Source organism: Vipera ursinii, assembly GCF_947247035.1.
Source record: "Vipera ursinii genome assembly, chromosome: 7".
Lineage (NCBI taxonomy): Eukaryota > Metazoa > Chordata > Lepidosauria > Squamata > Viperidae > Vipera > Vipera ursinii.
In genome coordinates, this window is record NC_139521.1 from 27,311,941 (window position 1) to 27,332,818 (window position 20,878).

A 20,878-nucleotide genomic window follows, 5' to 3' on the forward strand; every position below is an offset into this window, starting at 1 on the left:
CCTCTTCTCCCGAGGAGGGGGCTTCCGAACCACTAAAACAGCTGATCGGCGCTGTTTTCAGCAGTTCAAACAAAGCTGCGGAGCGGACAGCCTGGAGATGGCTGTCTTCAGCGTCGCGTCGCCACTGGAAGTCCCAACTGCTACTCTTATTTTTACATTTATTATTACTTCATATTAATGAACATAATTGTTAATTGTTAATACAGTTTCCTGTATTATTTGAAATTTCTCTATTTTAAGTAATTTATTTTTAATACATTTCTAATGTGATGATAAAATGACACGTAGGTTTCTGCTTTTCAAAACATTATTTTAAAATTGTAAATTTAAACCAGAGAATGTATAACAAGAGGCATTATTTTCATGTTCAGCATAGGATCATTGTTGCTTTTCTTAGTGTTTGCCCTGCATGGTTTCAGGGTCTGATTGGTTTTGCAAGAGAGAGTTTGTTTATCAGTTAGCTGGTCACAGACTCTGATACTGTTAGAAGAGAATGAGTCTCAGCTGGATTCTGAGGGAGAATTAGAAGCTGTTTCTCACTGTTCTTAGTCTACCATCTTAACCATTATACTCCCCTGGCTCTCTTACTGTATGAAAGTACATTTGGGGATTTAATTATTTTTTTTTAATGCAAGCATTTTGCACTCAGACCAAAAATATCCCAGTAACTGTTTTTTACATAGAAAAAAGTAATAGATCTAGTCCATGAATGTTTACACGATCAAAAGTCAATGGTATAGTACAAAATTTCTGATAAGGAGACATAAGCTATGCAGTTGTTACTATATTTGATGTACTCCAATTTGAAACATGATCTACAAAAATATCACTTTATCTCAGGTTAGATAGTGTTTCAATTCAGGGTTTGAAGATTATGTTAATCACATAGTGCCTATTCATGGATTGTGCTACTGTAACTGCAGTAAAATAGGAAGATTGGATTTATACACCTAAGTCTGTGATTCCTGAATTAATGATAATTTTTGAAAATTAAGGCTATTTAGTATGTTACTAATATGTTATAAAATGATTATAATGTAGCTTAGTTATTGCAGAAGTAGGACTGAAAACTTCAAAATAACTTGTTTTACAGAACAATTATACCACTATAGAGTTATTAATGGTAAAATATTTTACAATTTCAGGCTGATTTAGATACAGAATTAAATAATATGAGTGAAGAAAATTCTTCTAGCAGAAACATGACTCCATCTTCTTCTGGTAAGTACTTGTTGCAACTTTCTTGAATCTGTTTTTTTAATTTATTTTTTGCTAAAATGCTATTCATTTAAATATGCTACATTGCATGGAAATTTAGTCAAACTGAATTTTAATTACTGTAACATAGAGTAGTCACTTTTTAAATACTACCTTATTGTTATTTAGCAAGTTGACTTGCTATTTAGATTGTAGTTATTTCAATGTTTTTATTTATTTATTTATTTATTTATTTATTAGTTTTTATAAACCGCCCTTCTCCCGAGGGACTCGGGGCGGTGTACAGAGGAAGGAATGTATACAGATTGAACAATAAAAATAATAAGAAACACTAATGAAAACAAACTGGGACCCCAATTAACGCTATCATGCCAGGCCGGACTGCTGGAACAGGAAAGTTTTTAAGTCGCGACGGAAGGTACGGAGGTCAGGGGCCATCCGGATTTCGGTTGGTAAGCTGTTCCAGAGGGCTGGCGCACCTACTGAGAATGCCCTCCCCCTGGGGGCCACCAGCCGACATTCCTTGAGCGGTGGCACCCTGAGGAGGCCCTCTCTGTGGGAGCGCACATGACGGTGGGGTGCTGACATTGGCAGAAGGAGCTCCCGTAGGTAGTCCGGACCCATGCCATGTAGGGCTTTGTACGTCATTGTTAGCACCTTGAACTTCACACGGAAGGCAACCGGAAGCCAGTGCAGCGCACGGAGGAGAGGTGTGATATGGGAGTATCGGGAGGCTCCCAAGAGTGTCCGTGCCGCCGCACTTTGCACCAGTTGAAGCTTCCGAGTGGATCTCAAGGGCAGCCCCATGTAGAGAGTGTTACAATAGTCTAGGCGAGAGGTCACAAGGGCATGGGTGACTGTACGTAAGGAATCCAGGTCCAGATAAGGCCGTAGTTGGCGAACTAGTCGAACCCGGGAGAAGGCCCCCTTGGTCACAGCTCCTATGTGGTCTTCCAGGGAGAGCTGCGAGTCTAGGAGGACACCCAGGTTGCGGGCCCTATCAACAGGTGGAAGTAACTTGTCCCCAATGTTAAGCAGTGGGACGTTCTGAATATCCTGGCTTGCTGGTACGTACAGCCATTCAGTCTTGTCCGGGTTCAGTTGAAGCCTGTTTCTCCCCATCCATTCCCGGACCGCTTTCAGGCAGCGGGACATCACGTCTAGGGCATCACTGATATTGTTTGGAGTTGAGATAAAAAGCTGGGTGTCATCAGCATACTGATGGTACCCTACTCCAAAACTGCGAATGATCTCACCCAGCGGTTTCATGTAGATGTTGAACAGGAGAGGCGAGAGGACCGACCCCTGAGGGACTCCGCAAGCGAGAGGCCTCGGGGTCGACCTCTGTCCCCCTGTCAGCACCGACTGCGAGCGACCCTGGAGAAAGGAGGAGAACCAACGCAGAACCGTGCCTCCCACTCCCAGTCCCCTGAGGCGTCGCAGCAAGATACCATGGTCGATGGTATCGAAAGCCGCCGAGAGGTCTAATAAGACTAGGACAGAGGAATGGTCCCTGTCCCGGGCTCTCCAGAGATCATTCATCAGAGCGACCAATGCCGTCTCCGTGCCGTAGCCCGGCCTGAAACCCGATTGGTACGGGTCTAGATAAACCGCTTCATCCAGGATCTGAGGAAGTTGGTGCGCCACCACGCTCTCAACAACCTTCGCAAGGAAGCGAAGATTGGAGACTGGACGAAAGTTATTCAAAGAGGATGGGTCCAAGGTGGGCTTCTTGAGGAGAGGTCTCACCACCGCCTCCTTCAAGGCGGTGGGGAAGTGACCCTCACTCAGAGAAGCAGAGATGACCGCTAGGAACCAGCCTCGTGTCCCCTCTCGAGCTGCATAGGCCAGCCAGGAAGGGCACGGGTCCAGTAAGCATGTGGAGGAGCTCAACCTTCTCATAATCCTGTCCACTTCCTTAGGAGTTACAGGATCAAATTCTTCCCAGATGACGTCGACAAGACTGTCCATGTCTTGTTCTTCCATCTCAGCCCAGTTGGAGTCCAGGCCAGTTCGAATCCGAGCAATTTTATCCAGCAGATATTGACCAAATTCCTCGGCTCGACCCTGCAAGGGCTCCTCCCTCACCTCTTGGTTTAGTAGGGAGCGAGTCACCCTGAACAAGGCAGCCGGGCGATTATCTGCGGACGCGATGAGGGTGGAAAAGTAGTTGGATTTTGCCACCCTTATCGCAGCGAGATAAGACCTGGTGAGGATTCTTAGTCGCAATCAGTCGGATTCGGATCGACTGGATCTCCAACGGCTCTCTAGGCCCCGTCTCCGACGCTTCATTTCCCGGAGCTCCTCGGTGAACCATGGGGCTCGCTGGGATCTGCGCCGGGTCAGAGGCCGCAAGGGTACAACTCGGTCCAGAGCCTCCGTGGCTGCCTTTTCCCAGGCTTCCACTAAGGCATCCGCCGAGCTGTGGGCAGGGGGTGCATGCGTGTCCCTAAGCGCTGCCTGGAACTTATCAGGGTCCATTAGGCGCCTAGGGCGGTACCATCTGACTGGCACCGTGCACCCACGGTGGGGGGTGGCAAGGGGGAAGTCTAGCCGCAGGAGGTGGTGATCGGTCCATGACAGGGGCGTAACAGTTGTGGCACCCCCACCGATATCATCACGCCACCGTCCAGACAAGAACACCAAGTCTGGGTTGTGGCCTCTCTCATGAGTCGGCACAGAAATTATTTGCAACAGGTCCATGGCCGCCATGGAAGCCATGAACTCCCGAGCCAGTTCGGACGATCCTCCCAGGGACGGTAGATTAAAGTCGCCCAAGACCATGAGTCTTGGGAATTCAACCACCAACCCTGAGAGGACATCGAGTAGCTCGGGTAGGGCCGCCGCTGCACGATTAGGTGGTAGGTACGCCAGCAGCAGGCCCAACTGCGCCCCTGGGCCGTATCTCAGTAGGAGAGACTCACACCCGACCATCTGAGGGACGGTGGTCTCTCGCGGGCTAAGGGATTCCCTGATGATAACTGCCACTCCCCCGCCCCTCCCATGAGCCCGAGGCTGGTGCAGTACCTGGAAACCTGGCGGGCAGAGGTCAACCAGAGGAACACCCCCCTCTGGGCCCAGCCAGGTTTCCGTGATGCAGGCCAGGTCCGCATGCTCACTCTCCACTAGGTCACGAATGAGGTGAGCTTTGTTAGCTACGGACCTTGCATTCAGGTAGACCAGCCTTAGCATGGGAGGGTGCGCACCTTTGCTCCCGGGTCCTCCGGGGGAGAACAGAGGGTCGGAGCGTCTCACCGCTTGTACAGAGCGGAGATGACACTCCCGGTGACGATACGGCCCTCTGTCTGTGCACCTTCTGCCATTCCCCACCATCCTAGGGATGGGACGTTTGTCAGTACGCCACTGGGTGTTATCGGCGACTGGTCCTCGTTGTACGCCGCCGCGAACGGCCGTGGGCCTGGCATGCGTTATGGTGGCTGGAAGGCGTGCCTTTTCCACGCAACCATAGTCTTCTCCCTCCCCCCTCCCTAACCCCACAAAAAACTTAACTAAAAACTTAATCAGGGGCCTCTTGTTGGGCTTATGCTGGAGGCCCCTGACCCTGCCCGGCCATCTCTCAGAGGCCCAGTGGTTGGGCCCGTCATCAAGATTGGATGTGATGCAGGCGGGTCGCACCCAGGAGAGTGGGGAACCCCTGAGGGCGTGCAGTACTATGCTAGAGTATTGAACGAGCATAGTCACAGGTGGTTCCGGGAAGGCTGTCCCCTGGATGGTGAATTTGCAGGAGGGTCGAGTCGGGTAGGTGCGTTTCTGGATCGTCGCCCTGCCACTGCCACTTGGCCGGGCAAACCCCCAGAAGCAGGCCACTCCTCATCCTCTCACGATGGGTTGTGTCTCTGCTTCCGGAGGTGGTCCAGAACGTACTCTGGGTGAAGCATACCCCATAGAGCTCTCACCTCTATGGGGTTGCAGGTGTAAGGCCCAGCCACTCTGCCACCGTGGCTAGCACCCAGGCCCGTTATGTCCTGTGGGGAGAGAATGGGCAAGGATGGTTGAGAGTGGGCAGAAGGCAGGATTGAGGGATCCATTAATTGGCGTCAGCTCTGGTGGTTCAGCCGCCCAAACAGTTCCCTCCCTGATCCTCTGGGCGTTGTTCCCGGCCGCAGCTCCATGGCCCCTATTGGTTGGGGACCGACCGGAGCGCGGCCTCCCAGAGGTATGGGAGTCCCTGGTGTCATGCCCCTGCTGTTGCCGTCTCCGATCAAGGTGTCTCGAGGAGGTGGTGGCTCGGGGTGTAGGCCGCAGATGCCTCGCCTCGTTGTAAAGCTGGTCTGCGGCATCTCCTTGATCACTCGGAGACGCCGCCGCTATCCGGGAGCAGATTAGGCAGCCAAAGCAAAAACAGCAGCTCCGGCCCCGCTCAGGATTGTTGCAACGGCCGTAGCGGTACAGGGGGCGGGCCGGAGATGCCACGCCGTCAGTGCTACCACCGCTGTCAAGGCCCCTGGGTAGCGAACGACTAGGCCTGGAGAAGCAGTCCCGGCCGCCGTCTTCTTCGCTGCCGCCACTTCCACCGCCCAGCTGATCCGCGGCGCCTCCTCTGATCCTCGGAGACGCCGCCGCTGCCCGCTGCTGCTGCTGTTGGTTTCGTTGCCAGCGCCTCCGCCGCACAGCTGATCTGCGGAGATGCCGCCCTTGCCCGGTGATCGGCATCGGAGGAGACCGCAGACCAGGGCTCGCTGGGCTCTCACCGCCGAAGATGCCGCCGCCACCCGGGAGCCGGTCAGGGGCAGAGCAGAGCCTCCGGCCCCTCCTGGATGGCTGCGACGGCTGTCGTGGTCCAGGGCTGTCGTGGTCCAGGGGCGGGCCTCTCGCCGCCGACGCCGCCGAAGATGACGCCGCCTCCGCCACCCAGCTGGTCCAGCTGGTCCGCGGCGTCTCCGTCGATAGCCCGGAGACGCCGCCGTCCCCGGGAGCCGGTCAGGGGGCCGGGGCAGAGCAGAGCCTCCGGCCCCTCCTGGATGGCTGCGATGGCTGTCGTGGTCCAGGGGCGGGTCTCTCACCTCCGGCGCCGCCGAAGATGCCTCCGCCTCCGCCACCCAGCTGGTCCAGCTGGTCCGCGGCGTCTCCGCTGATAGCCCGGAGACGCCGCCGTCACCCGGGAGCCGGTCAGGGGGCCGGGGCAGAGCAGAGCCTCCGGCCCCTCCTGGATGGCCAGGGGCGGGCCTGGAGACGCCCCGCTGCCACCGCCACCGCCGTTGCCAGGCTCCCTGGATCAACGACCAGCCTGGGGGCTTGAAAGTCGTCGCCGCAGCCGCTGCCATCCTTGCCGCCGGGGCCTCCGCCGCACAGCTGATCCGCGGAGGCGCCGCCCTTGCCCGGCAGTTTGACTAGCGGTAGAGGCAGGGCGGAGGTGCTGGCCCCGTTTATAACGGTTGCCAACGGCCCAGGCGGTGGGGCGGGGATGTCCCGGCACCCCTGCAGCTGTTTCGGGAGGCAGCGGGCGGCATAATTGCCCAGCTCATTTGCCCGAAATTTTAATAAGATTTTCCGAAAATAAAAATAAAAAATTGCTGACAGATATGTTCTGTTGTACTCTAAGAGAAAGAGTCTGAATTGGGAACAAATTTAATCTGTCTCTGTGGTTTCTACTGTATTGATTAGTATTTTTATAAAAATATTGATTTTTCCTATTCTCTAAAGATTATATTTTGATAGTAAGCTACAGTACTTCTGTAGAAGTACCAACGTATAAATTAACTTTAGTGTGTGGCAGTTGGAAAAGTTTTAAAGTGTAATAAAATACAGATGCTATTTCTAAGCTCTGAGGTCAATCAGCAAGTTTCATATGTTTTCTCCCTTTAGACACAATTAACTATTATTTTCTCAATATAAAAAGATTGACATTTCCATAGAAGATTTTGTTGTTTTATAAAAATAACCTGTAACTACATCAAACACTTTCCAACAGAAGCAGAGAAATTACAGATTCACATTGTATTTCTTTGAACTCTGTAGAAAAGGTTTATGTTCGGAAAGATTGTACAAGTAATTTATCAGGTTGTATTGGTTATAAAACTGTAGTAATTTACATTATAAGGGACGCGGTGGCTCAGTGGGTTAGGACGCTGAGCTTGTTGATCAGAAGGTCGGCAGTTTGGCGGGTCGAATCCCGAGTGCCGCGTAACAGAGTGAGTGCCTGTTACTCGTCCCAGTTTCTGCCAACCTAGCAGTTCGAAAGAACATAAAAATGCAAGTAGAAAAATAGGGACCACTATGGTGGGAAGGTAACAGCATTCCGTGCACCTTTGGCGCCTAGTCATGCCGGCCACATGACCACAGAGATGTCCTCGGACAAGCGCTGGCTCTTCAGCTTTGAAACGGAGATGAGCACCGGCCCCTAGAGTTGGAAATGACTAGCACGCATATGCGGGGGAACCTTTACCTTTAATTTACATTATATTCACATCTGAATTTGTCTGAGAACATTGCTTTGAGTTCTTAGTTTCTTTAATGAAAATATTCTATAAATCAGACTATATGATAATTAGACTGATTAAAGTGTGTAAAGGCAAAGCTGATTTTTAAAATGTGAATTTATTCACAGATAAAGAGAAAGTAGAATTGCCAGACAGTCCTCATCAGTCATCTGGATATAGTTCATTGTTATCTGCAGATCCATCTCCCAAAGCCCTGGCTGTTAATGATGATGTGTCAGAAGTTTCAAAGGTAAGTTAAAACTGGCGCATATATATTTTGGCAGAGCTATAGAAAGTTTGTGATTTTATTTGTTGTTGATAATGTAAGTGTATAAAGTTAAAATTCTTGCTTTTAAATTGTAGGAAAACACAATCCAAAAAATGGAAAGAATAAACAAAATGTAAGTAAGAGGATCCAGTTTTATTTTTTAGCTAACAAGATTTCAAATGTAGATACAGAATAGAGAAAACAGTATAATGAATATCAGATGAAGTGAACAGAATCTTTCATTACATGCAGTCATAAACTTCTATTTGCTATTTTTTGTTGTTGTTGTGATGTCATGTCTGACCCATTGCGACCCCATGGGCAACGTTCCTCCAGACCTTCCTGTCCTCTGCCATCTTCTGGAGTCCATTTAGGCTCACGCCTATTGCTTCAGTGACTCCATCCAGCCACCTCATTCTCTGTCATCCCCTTCTTCTCTTGCCCTTAATCTTTCCCAGCATTTGGCTCTTCTCCAGTGAGTCCTTCTCATTAGGTGGCCAAAGTATTTGAGTTTCAACTTCAGGATCTGGCCTTTTAAAGAGCAGTCAGGGTTGATCTCTTTTAAGGCTGACCAGTTTGATCGCTTTGCAGTCCATGGGACTCGCAGGAGTCTTCTCCAGCACCAGAGTTCAAAGGCCTCAACTCTTTGGCGCTCAGTCTTTCTTATAGTCCAGCTTTCACAGCCATACATTGCAACTGGGAAGACCATAGCTTGACTATACGCACTTTTGTTGGAAGAGTGATGTCTCTGCTTTTTGATGTGCTGTCTAGATTTGCCATGGCTTTCCTCCCCAGGAGCAAGCGTCTTTTAATTTCTTGACTGCAGCCAACACCTGCAGTGATCTTGGAGCCCAGGAAAATAAAATCTGTCATTACCTCTATTTCTTCCCCATCTGTTTGCCAGGAATTGAGAGGGCTGGATGCCATGATCTTGGTTTTCTTAATGTTAAGTTTCAAGTCAACTTTTGCACTCTTCTTCTTCACCCGCAACAAGAGGCTCTTTAGTTCTTCACTTTCTGCCATTAGAGTGGTATCATCTGCATATCTTAGGTTGTTGATATTTCTCCCGGCAATCTTAATTTCAACTTTTGATTCATCTAGCCCTGCCTTTCTCATGATGTGCTCTGCATATAAGGTAAATAGGCAGGGTGACAGTATACAGCCTTGCCAGACTCCTTTCCCAATTTTGAACCAATCAGTGGTTCCGTGTCCAGTTCTCACTGTTGCTTCTTGACCCGCATATAGGTTTTTCAAGAGACAAATAAGATGCTCTGGTAATCCCATCTTTTTAAGAACTTGCCACAGTTTGTTGTGATCCACACAATCAAATGCTTTAGCATAGTCAATGAAGCAGAAGTAGATGTTTTTCTGGAACTCCCTAGCTTTCTCCATGATCCAGCGTATGTTGGCAATTTGATCTCTAGTTCCTCTGCCTCTTCGAAATCCTGCCTGTACTTCTGGTAGTTTTCGATCCACATACTGCTGGAGTCTAGCTTGTAGGATTTTAACCATAACTTTACTAGCATATGAAATGAGTGCAATGGTGCAATAACTTGAACATTCTTTGGCACTGCCTTTCTTTGGAATTGGAATGTAAACTGATCTTTTCCAATCCTTTGGCCACTGTTGAGTTTTCCAAATTTGCTGGCAAAATTGAGTGTAGCACTTTTACTGCAACATCTTTTAAAATTTTGAATAGCTCAGCTGGAATAATGTCACCTCCACTAGCTTTGTTGTTGTTCAGCTTTCCTAAGGCCCACTTCACTTCACATTCTAGGATGTCTGGCTTGAGGTCAGTGACCACCTCATCGTAGTTATCAGGGAGGTTAAGCTCGTTCTTGTATAGTATAGTTCTTCTGTGTAATTTTTCCACCTCTTCTTAATCTCTTCTGCCTCTTTTAGGTCCCTGCCAGTTTGGTCCTTTATCATGCCCATTTTTGCGTAAAACATTTCCTTCATCTCCATTTTTCTTGAAGAGATCTCTGGTCCTCCTATTCTATTGTTTTCTTCTATTTCTTTGTACTGTTCATTTAAGAAGGCATTCTTATCTCTTCTAGCTATTCTCTGGAATTCTGCATTCAATTGGGTGTATCTTTCTCCCTTGCCTTTCACTTCCCTTCTTTCTTCAGCTATTTGCAAAGCTTCCTCAGACAGCCATTTTGCTTTCTTGCATTTCTTTTTCTTTGGGATGGTTTTAGTTGCTACCTCTTGCACAGTATTGCAAACCACCGTCCATAATTCTTTAGGCACTTTGTCTATCAGATCTAATTCCTTAAATCTATTTGTCACCTCTACTGTATATTCGTGAGGGATATGATTTAGTTGATACCTGAGTGGCCTAGTACTTTTCCCTACTTTCTTAAGTTTAAGCCTAAATTTTGCAACGAGAAGCTCATGGTCTGAGCCACAGTCAGCGCCTGACTGTATAGAGCTGCTCCATCTTTGGCTGCAGCACACATAGTCAATCTGATTTCTGTGTTGACCGTCTGGTGATGTCCTTGTGTAGATCCGTCTCTTGGATAGTTGGAAAAGAGTGTTTGCTATGACCATCACATTCTCTTGTGCCCTGCTTCATTTTGTACGCCAAGGCCAAACTTGCCTCTTATTCTGGTTATCTTTTGGTTTCCTACTTTAGCATTCGAAATCCCCCATGATGATAAGGACATCATTTTTTGGTGTTAGTTCTATAAGGTGCTGTAAAGCTTCATAGAACCAGTCAATTTCATCCTCTTCAGCACCAGTGGTTGGTGCATAGACTTGGACTACTGTCATATTTATTTATTGAATAAATAAATATTGAATGTTTTGCCTTGGATTCGAACTGAGATCATTCTGTCATTTTGGGGATTGTATCCCAGTATTGCTTTTCCTACTCTTTTATTGACTGTGAAGGCTACTCCATTCCTTCTGAGGAATTCTTGCCCGCAGTAGTATACCTGATGGTCATCTGAATTAAATTCACCCATTCCTGTCCATTTTAGTTTGCTGATTCTTAAGATGTCGATGCTCAGTCTTGTCATCTCTTGTTTGACCACGTCCAGCTTGCCTTGATTCATGGATTTTACATTCCAGGTTCCTATGGAGAAAAAATCTTTACAGCATCGGACTTTCCTTTCACCACCAGATACATCCAAAGCTGAGCGTCCTTTCAGCTTTGGCCCAGTCGCTTCATTCTTTCTGGCGCTACTAGTTCTAGCCCTCTGCTCTTCCCCAGTAGCATATTGGACACCTTCCAACCTGAGGGGCTCATCTTGCAGCGTCATATCTTTTTGCCTTTTGGTATTGTCCATGGGGTTTTCATGGCAAAGATACTGGAGTGCGTTGCCATTTCCTTCTCCAGTGGATCATGTTTTGTCAGAACTCTCTGCTATGACCTATCCGTCTTGGGGAGTCCTGCATGGTATAGCTCATAGCTTCATTGAATTACCCATGCCCCTTCACCACGACAAGGCAGTAATCCTTGAAGGGGATTTGCTATTTTAGATATTCATAAATGCATAAAAATGCAGAAATAAAATCTCATTTCAATTTCACTTGAACACACCACTCAGAGTTAGTGGACATTGTACTTTAACTGAAATTCCTCTTCCTCATTAAATTATGAGTGTACTGTACATGTGTTTTCCATTCTCCCATGAGGTAGTATTTTCTTAAAATTGTATTAGACAATGAATCAAACTAAAGTTCTTGATTATTAAAGCATCACATATTGTTTTCCAAAAACAAAAAATATTTTTTGTTTTTGGAAGACAATATGAGATGCTTTAATAATAAAGTATTTATTTGCTAAACTTTTTTTTTCTATTGGAAATCCTTTACTATACTGAAAAAAGTTATCTTGGATTAAGTAGTAATGTGGTTTGAAAAAGCAGTGATGTTTTATTGGAAAGTGTTTTTTTAAAGCTCATAATTCTTAATTTTCTACTGAGAAATACTTAAACATTGATTTTTAAAATGAAAAACTCATTTAACATAATGGTATATGTCTGTTCAATTATATATGAAGTTGCATAAATTTACCAATTTTTAATAGAGATACAAAATTGCTACTGTTTTTATATTTTGGAAGAGTCATTTAACTTTGTTTACGTATTTTATGTCTTAAGGGTTGAGGAAACTTCAGAATTGTTGAAGATTTCACGTAACACCTCTTCAGAGAATTTTATTCAGCCAAAGAACTGAAAGTAATTATGTGTGTCCTTGAACTTTTTTAGAACTCTTTTTTGTTGTGTTTTGGATTGAAATTATTTAAACTATTCCAATATGTGGCAACATTAATGTACCCAGTCTATCTTTGTAACAAAATTTGCAGGCATTAGGTTAAATGGTATTTAATTTTAAAGAACCGGCTCAATAACTATATTTTATATTTTGTTGGAGATATTCTATCTGGGGCTTGCATATTATACCTAAGGAAAATATATATACTGCTCAAAAAATAAAGGGAACACTTAACACAATGTACTGTATTTAATAGTAGGATGTCTTATTTTCTGTTCCCTTTATTTTTTTGAGCAGTATATGTGACATCAATAAAGTGTGCAAGTCTTTTACACATATTGTATATATATTGTTTTTTAACTTATCTTAAATACATTCAGATATATTTTAATATTTATCTGTGAACAGAACAGCGATACATTTCAACTTTTAGTGTGCATGATAAAGTGAAGGCTATTTGGATAAAAAGTTATTAAATACATAAACAAGATTTTGAGATTTTGACTAACAAATACATTGAATATTTTAGTGCTAGATAACTAGACACATTTTAAGATCAGTAGGACAGATGGAGACCATTGTGTTGGTATATAAAAATGCACACTTTTATGATTTGAAGCCGTATAAATGATTCTTTGGAGATTAAAGTCAATGTAAAATATTCATAAATATGATTTATTTGGTGAGAAATACCTAAGGAATTACGGAAAGGAATAAACATCTTTAAATTGTTTTATATTTATATGTTACATTGAGAAGTTTTTAATTATATTAATCATACTTCCATATGTTCATATCAAAATATATTTATCACATTTATCATTGATATTTTTTTTAATATGTTTTCCCAAAAATAAGACTGGGTCTTATTTATTTTTATTTTATTTTTTGCCTCCAAAAGAGGCACCAAGTCTTATTTTTGGGGTAGGCCTTATCTCACTTCTGGCACCAACAGTCCCACCCAGCCGGTCCACTTCTTCTGGGGCTGAAGTTCTGCAGCTGCTTTCAAGCCTGCATTTGCAGTTAGGCCTTTCCAGAAGGCCTAAGCAACTGAGTACTGAGCTATGAATTCAATCCATAGCTTGGTGCTCGGCTGTTGAGGTCTTGCAGAACTCAGCTATGGGTTGAATCCATAGCTTGGTTCTTGGCTGCACAGGCCTTCCGGAAAGCCCTGTGACTGAAAAATGCAGGCCTGGCTGCAGAAGAGGCCTCAGAAGAAGTGGGCCAACAAGGAGAGGTCTGGCTGCAAGATAAATGGGTACGGGGTGGGTGAGGCAGCTCCACACCCCACACCCCACCCTAGCTTGACTTTTAGGTGTGTGCCTCACCCCAAAACTAAGCCTTATTTTTGGGATAGGTCTTATATTAGGCCCACCCCAAAAAATCAAGCTAGGGCTTATTGTTGGTGTACGCCTTACTTTTGGGGAAACACGGTAGTAGGATCTGAAAATGTGAGAAAGCAGTTTCTGTACAGTGATTTCCCCTGTCTTAAACCAGCTTAAATAGATTAGTTTATCTGTTTAAGCTAGTTTATACTGTGTCTTAGCTGATTCTTAAAAGGAAGTTTCTCAAAAGTTAATCATATTCCCAGTTTGTAAAAAGTAAAGCAGAAGCATAATCTTTCTAAGTAAATATATCTCTATTTAGCTAACCACATTATATTAATAGTATAGTCCTACTATAGTAAGTACTATTTTAAGTAATTAATTATTTAAGTACTATTTTAAGTAATTAATTCAAATTGCGTTTCAAAATATTGGGATATTATTGAGCAATCCAGAATTACATCATTATTTATATTTATTCAACTATGTATAATAGAATTGCTAATATTTTTATTTTTGTTGGAAGTAATAACAAATTGAGAAGATATATTTATTACATGAAAGATATTTTTCCCTAACCAAATTTTCAGTGGTAAGAATTAGGACAGTAATTGACCCTGGAATTATGGTCCTAAGTCATGGAAGTCATTAAACATGTCATCAGGCTACCATACCTGATTTATCTTTTTTTCAGCAGTCATTAAGCAAATGCCATGGTCATTAAGAGAGCCTATTTTCTTCAATGGGTGTTTTGCTGGAAGTAAATGCTGTAAACCAGCAAAAACCCCATTGAAAATAAGTCATGTGACCATAGGATGCTGCAAATGGCCATATATGCAAGCTGGTTGCCAAGTGCCCAAAATGTGACTGCAGGTGGATGGCTGTCCGAACTCTGGAACTGGTCATAAGGAGTTCTGAGGAGCTCTGTTGTGAAGTTGATTGCCTGTAAGCTGCCTAGAATTGCCTTCCTGAGATGGGCAGCATGGAAGTTTAATAAATAAAAACATTGAATGGTCATTAAACATTTGGTTGTTAAATGAAAGCTAGCTCTATAGCATTAAATCATTTTACTTACAATGAGAAGAAAAGATAAAATCAAGCATATAAAACTGTAAAATTTCCAATTTTTGAATAGTGAGGAAAGTTATTCAGATTACGTAATTAAATTAATTATAACAGATACTACACTTGATCTTAGCCAAAACTCATAGAATAACTGCACAATTGACAGCAATAAATTATTCAGGGATCGATCCTGTAACTACATAAAATATAATTTCCATTTCTAATAAGTTTGCTCAAAACTGTATGATTAAAAATAATGAGCATTACAAAATGCAACACAATTTAATGATCAAGATATCCTTTAAAAGCACTTTTATACATAACAAATTAATTCTATATTTTGAGCATACCATTTCCAATTAAGAACAAAATTATTTTTTACCATTTCACATGCAAGAGTACTTTTATTATTTAGCGCATGGTGAGAACATGACAGAAGATAAGTAAAATATATACACAGTCTACGTAATTATAAGTAAAACTTCTATAGGAATATTGCAGTGGCCTCATAACTGGATGTCCAATTCAGCCTCCAGGCGATCGCCTCTGGTGTTGTTTCATGCAGATCTTCTAGGGAATCAGAGAATGCATGTTGTAGGCAATGTTGCTCAATATGTTTAATCATTTGCATATCAGCAGCACAATTGCAACAAGAGGACTCTCCATTCCTACTGATACAGTGCACCCGTATCACACCTACTTCTGTTCAATTTTGATCGAACAGAGAGAAGCAGGTCAAAACCAGGTGGTTTGGTAGAGGGATCACTAATGGTCAGTCTCCAAGAAGGTATCTTGGACCATTTCTCTTTCCAGGCATCTCAGGGTTAAACTGGGTAGATGTTAGCGAATAGCTGTTCTCCAAGCTGTCCTGTGGGATTTCAATCTTGTGATGAGCTGTGCATTGTCCTGGTGAATAGGGAGCACCTTGTTCTGTATAGCTGAACAAGATGTCTTCTAATGTGGGGCAGTATGATATTGCTAAGTACTGGTAACCAGTGCATAAGAGTGGGATACAACTTTATAACTAAAGTTACAATCTGGAAAACGTGTTCCTTAAAAAGAATACCAGTATAGCTATAATATAGTGTGTTAACTTCAAATTAATTAAGCAAACTTATGCTGTGGAGGCACAATGGTTAAAACACAGTATTACAGGATAACTTTGCATTCCACTGCCAGGAGTTCGATCCTGACTGGCTCTAGGTTGACTCAGCCTTCCATCCTTCCGAGGTCTGTAAAATGAGGACTCAGATTGTTGGAGGTAAGATGCTGTCTAATAAAAGAGAATATTTGTAGCTCAGGGTTGACATAAACGATCCTTGGTACTCTCTGAGCTTGCTTGTTTTCTTTCGGACATTTCATTACCTAAACTACAGTAGATAACATCATGAGTGCTAGTATGGAGTGCTGTTTGCTGTCAGTTTATATTCTAGTGACTTGCCTGTCAGTGTTGGTAAGAGTAGTCTTAGACATTCTTTGATTGGACTGTTTGCTGTTGGCTTCTTTGGAGGTTTTTTGATTGGGGTATTGTTTACTTAATTGTTGGTCTGATGTTAACCATTAATCAGACCAATAATCAAGTAAACAAAGTTGAAACTGCCAAAGAAGCAAACAGCTCAATCAAAGAATCTCTAAGACCCACCCCCACCGACACTGACAAACAAGCCACTAGAATATAAACTGACCACAAACAGCACTCCTTACTAGCACTGATGATGTTACCTAGTTCGGGTAATGAAACGTCTACAAGAAAACAAGCAAGCTTGGAGAGCACCAAGGACCACTAATATGTTGTCTCTGTAAACAGCTTAGAGAGTGCTGTCAAGTACTATAAAACAGTATATAAGTCTAAGTACTAGTGGTAAGTGCTGCAGATCATTATGGTAAGAAAGAGGTGATGTGTCAAAAAAAATACTACACAGCTATGAAATAATGTGGTTTTACACAATATGTAGATTCATGTCAGGTAGTTTTAAGATGTCTATACATTTTTGTCAGGGAAATGCCAAGGTTATGTGTTGTATTTGTGTAACAATTCTCATGAAAAATACTATAACATTCTGTATGAACAGATACCTATATACCTAGCTATACCTTATGTTAGGATTGCTAACCTATATTCTTATTGAGGTTATATTGCCTTTCTGGTTGTAAATGTCTTTAGTACATTAGAGTATTGCAATCACAAATTGAACAGATTAGACAGATCAACCTTTCCCTTCTATTGAACCATCAACTTTCCAACTGATCCAAATGCATAGTCATGTAATCTGACAATCCTTTTACTGTGACAACACACTTGAAGGGTGCTAAAATGGGAAGGGTGATTTGCATAGTTTGTCAAACCTGTCACTAAAGCTGAAATTTTGAAAAAAGATGGTTGCCATCCTAGAAGCTAAGGATGGACAGTATATACATTCCCAATACAGTCTTCATCATTGGCCATGCTGCCCTGCAGTCATATTGTGCAGATGAATAAATATTTGAAAAACTACACATTACTGATTTCGACTGTATGTTAGCTCATAAAGAGTTTACAAATACATTTTCTTTCCTGTGCATATCAAATTTCCTCTGAAAATATCCTTGCCTAGGATATGACAGATGATCTGGGACGTACACTTTATCAATATGGTCCCCTGAGAAAATATTACTGTTTTTATTTCCCTACATGTTCATAAGTCTTATATCTCTTATATAAATGTCATATAAGATTTATGAACATGTAGGGAAATAAAAACAGTAATATTTTCTAGGGGGACTGAGAAATCTATAAATCTGCATAATGATGTTGAGAATCATCAGCACATCAGCAAACTGCTTTATAAGGCAGGCTATGTATATCCTTTTTGTAAGGCAAATAAAATGATTTGAAATGTAATGATGAAACTACATATATATATATATAGATATATATAGATATATTATTTCAGGAGTTAAAATTTGGTGAGCTTATTTAAAGTCACATTTCAGTCTGAGTCACAATTGTATAACAATATAACTGAGATTGCACAACATGTTATCATAGTTTTCAAAAGTCTTAATAGGTGAATGAATCAATATCCTTAAACCTAAATGAAATAACTAATACTACGCTTCAATATGTTGCATGATGCAGGCCAATGAGTGAAAGAGTTCTATTGTTACATCACAGTTTCCTTCTCCATAGTTTGGAAATCAAGTCTTCTGAAATTATTTATCTTGGATATGTTGTTCCACATCACCAGATGATATCCACAAAACTCAAACTTACTGTATTATGGATTTTAAAAAATTGAAGAGCTCAGTTATAAAGATGCGACCAGAAACAGAATATTGGAGAAGGTTATCTCCAAATTCCAAGTCAAACTCAAGCAGAACAAAGCCAACCAATTTCCATACTGATCTTGAGCTCATACCACAATTTTCCAAAACAATAACAGGAATTGTTTTGAAGTCCTGCATCTCATTGATAGAGGAATTGTGAAATAAAATCTAGAGAAATATAACAAACAATAGAAGAAGAATCAATAGATTCCAGTAGAATTCTCTGTCCTAGAAAACCTGGAAAACAATATAGTGACCAATAGATTAGAAGAGGTCAATCTAAATATTAAATGAAGGTTAACAGGATATGCAAAGTATTGTTAAATATCCTTAATCCTTAGTATTTTGCAGGAAAATTATTAACATAGATTAGAGCTCTGCTTGCTGAGGAACAACAGATATTATTGCAGAAGTGCACTTGATAATTGAGGAACCTAAAGAAAATAAACAAGTCAGTATGTGCTTTATTAATAATAGAAACGCCTTTACTTGTGTTGATTTTATCTGCAAATTTCTTCTTAATTAACTAATTTTATAGTTGAATATTTTACTTTCCTGGGAAAGAGTTTATCAAGTTAGTTATGTAATAATATGATAATTGGAGCCAGCATAATGAAAGTAAAGTGGGTGAACAATTTAGTGTTACAACTTTTGTATTCTAACCTACTTTTCAGGGGCAGTGCTCAAAATATTCTTTTTTATTTTCCAATATTGGACAGTTGAGAACATTCAAAATCAAGAAATAAAAAAGCAAAGCATGATTATCAAAACAGACAGATTTGAAGACTTCTGACAGTCAAATTTCTACTTGAAGAAGCAGTTCTGACTGCCTTGTTTTTGTTTTGGCTAGGTTATTTGTGAACAGGATGGGTGTTTTGGCTTTCATTTTATTATTCTTCAATACTATTCCTTTATATAGCTGTTTTTCTACTCTGATTATTCAAGTCATCTGATATGCTTTCCCTAATGTAAAATATGTTTATTTTATCTTATTTAGATTTTCATTCATTTACTACAAATGTTCAACACTCAAATTTTTGCTAGGATTGAAAAAAGTATAATTTGCAAACTAAAAAAATAGTAATTTAGAAGCATCTGGCTCCAAGATTTATATCAGTGCTTAAATCCTGAAAGTACTGGCAGTTTAGAGCTCTTTGGAGAGAAGGCAGGATCTACATTAGCACTTGTAGTGCACCAGTTAATGCACTGCTGAGCTAAATAGACATAAAGTACTAAAATAAATCTAAAACCTGAGAATAAAGATATTTGTGATTTACTAAGAAAGGAAAAGAAATGGGATGGTTTTATACTTCTATTTTAAAGCAAAGATGAAATTGCTTTGGGAGATATTTTGGTCATACTATTTACTTTCATTAAATACTGATCTTTTAAAAAAATGAAGATTTTTCAATCTTTTAGCTATGTATAACTTTACTCTTCTTGTGAACATGACTCCACCTTCACCTTCATTTCATCTATTATATGTTGTTGTTGTTAGTTGCAAAGTCGTGTCCGACCCATCGCGACCCCATGGACAATGTTCCTCCAGGCCTTCCTGTCCTGTACCATCTTCTGGAGTCCATTTAGACTCATGCCTACTGCTTCAGTGACTCCATCCAGCCACCTCATTCTCTGTCCTCCCTTTCTTCTCTTGCCCTCAACCTTTCCCAGTATTAGGCTCTTCTCCAGTGAGTCCTTCCTTCTCATTAGATGGCCAAAGTATTTGAGTTTCAACTTCAGGATCTAGCCTTCTTAAGAGCAGTCAGGGTTGATCTCCGCTAGGACTGACTGGATTGATCGCTTGGCAGACCAAGGGATTTGCAAGAGTCTTCTCTAGCACCATAGTTCAAGGCCTCAATTCTTTGGCGCTCAGCCTTTCTTATGGTCCAACTTTCACAGCAATACATTGCAACTGGGAAGACCATAGCCTTGACTATACGCACTTTTGTTGGCAGGGTGATGTCTCTGCTTTTTAGTGTGCTGTCTAGATTTGCCATGGCTTTCCTCCCCAGGAGCAAGTGTCTTTTCATTGGCTGCAGTCCCCGTCTGGTGATCTTGGAGCCCAGGAAAATAAAATCTGTCACTACCTCCATTTCTTCCCCATCTATTTGCTAGGAATTGAGAGGGATGGATGCCATAATCTGGTTTTCTTAATGTTAAGTTTCAAGCCAATTTTTGCACTCTCCTTCTTCACCTGCAACAAGAGGCTCTTTAGTTCTTCACTTTCTGCCATTAGATTGGTATCATCTGCATATCTTAGGTTGTTGATATTTCTCCTGGTAATCTTAATTCCAACTTTTGATTCATCTAGCCCTACCTTTCTCATGATGTGCTCTGCATATAAGTTAAATAGGCAGTGTGACAGTAAACAGCCTTGCCGGACTCCTTTCCCAATTTTGAACCAATCAGTGGTTCCGTGTCCAGTTCTCACTGTTGCTTCTTGACCCGCATATAGGTTTCTCAAGAGACAAATAAGATGCTCTGGTAATCCCATCTTTTTAAGAACTTGCCACAGTTTGTTGTGATCCACACAATCAAATGCTTTAGCATAGTCAATGAAGCAGAAGTAGATGTTTTTTCTGGAACTCCCTAGCTTTCTCCATGATCCAGCATATGTTGGCAATTTGATTTCTCGTTCCTCTGCCTCTTCGAAATCCTGCCTGTGCTTCTGGTAGTTCTCAATCCACATACTGCTGGAGTCTAGCTTGTAGGATTTTAAGCATAACTTTACTTGCATGTGAAATGAGTGCGACGGTGGGATAGTGTGAACATTCTTTTAAAATTTTGAATACCTCAGCTGTAAGGACATCATTTTTTGGTGTTAATTCTATAAGGTGCTGTAGGGCTTCATAGAACTGGTCAATTTCATCCTCTTCAGCACTGGTGGTTGGGGCATAGACTTGGACTATTGTGATATTGAATGGTTTGCTTTGCATCCGAACTGAGATCATTCTGTCATTTTGGGGATTGTATCCCAGTATTGCTTTTGCTACTCTTTTATTGACTATGAAAGCTACTCCATTTCTTCTGAGGGA

At 42.2% G+C, this 20,878-nt stretch overlaps 1 protein-coding gene across 5 annotated transcripts in view; it reads left to right on the top strand.

Annotated features, from left to right (window-relative positions):
* CEP44 (centrosomal protein 44) overlaps positions 1 to 16,278 on the top strand; it is a 34,381-nt gene extending 18,103 nt beyond the window's left edge. For 4 of the 5 annotated variants that reach the window (XM_083367298.1, XM_083367300.1, XM_083367301.1 and 1 more), the window contains 4 exons: positions 1,146 to 1,221; positions 7,787 to 7,908; positions 8,022 to 8,059; positions 12,033 to 12,885. In XM_083367298.1, the coding sequence (XP_083223424.1) occupies positions 1,146 to 1,221; positions 7,787 to 7,908; positions 8,022 to 8,059; positions 12,033 to 12,108 (312 nt within the window). In that variant the 3' untranslated portion in view covers positions 12,109 to 12,885. Of the gene's footprint in view, positions 1 to 1,145; positions 1,222 to 7,786; positions 7,909 to 8,021; positions 8,060 to 12,032; positions 12,886 to 15,716 lie in introns of those variants that run through there. The other variant, XM_083367299.1, reaches the window with a different exon arrangement.
* Positions 16,279 to 20,878: the final 4,600 nt, after the last annotated feature.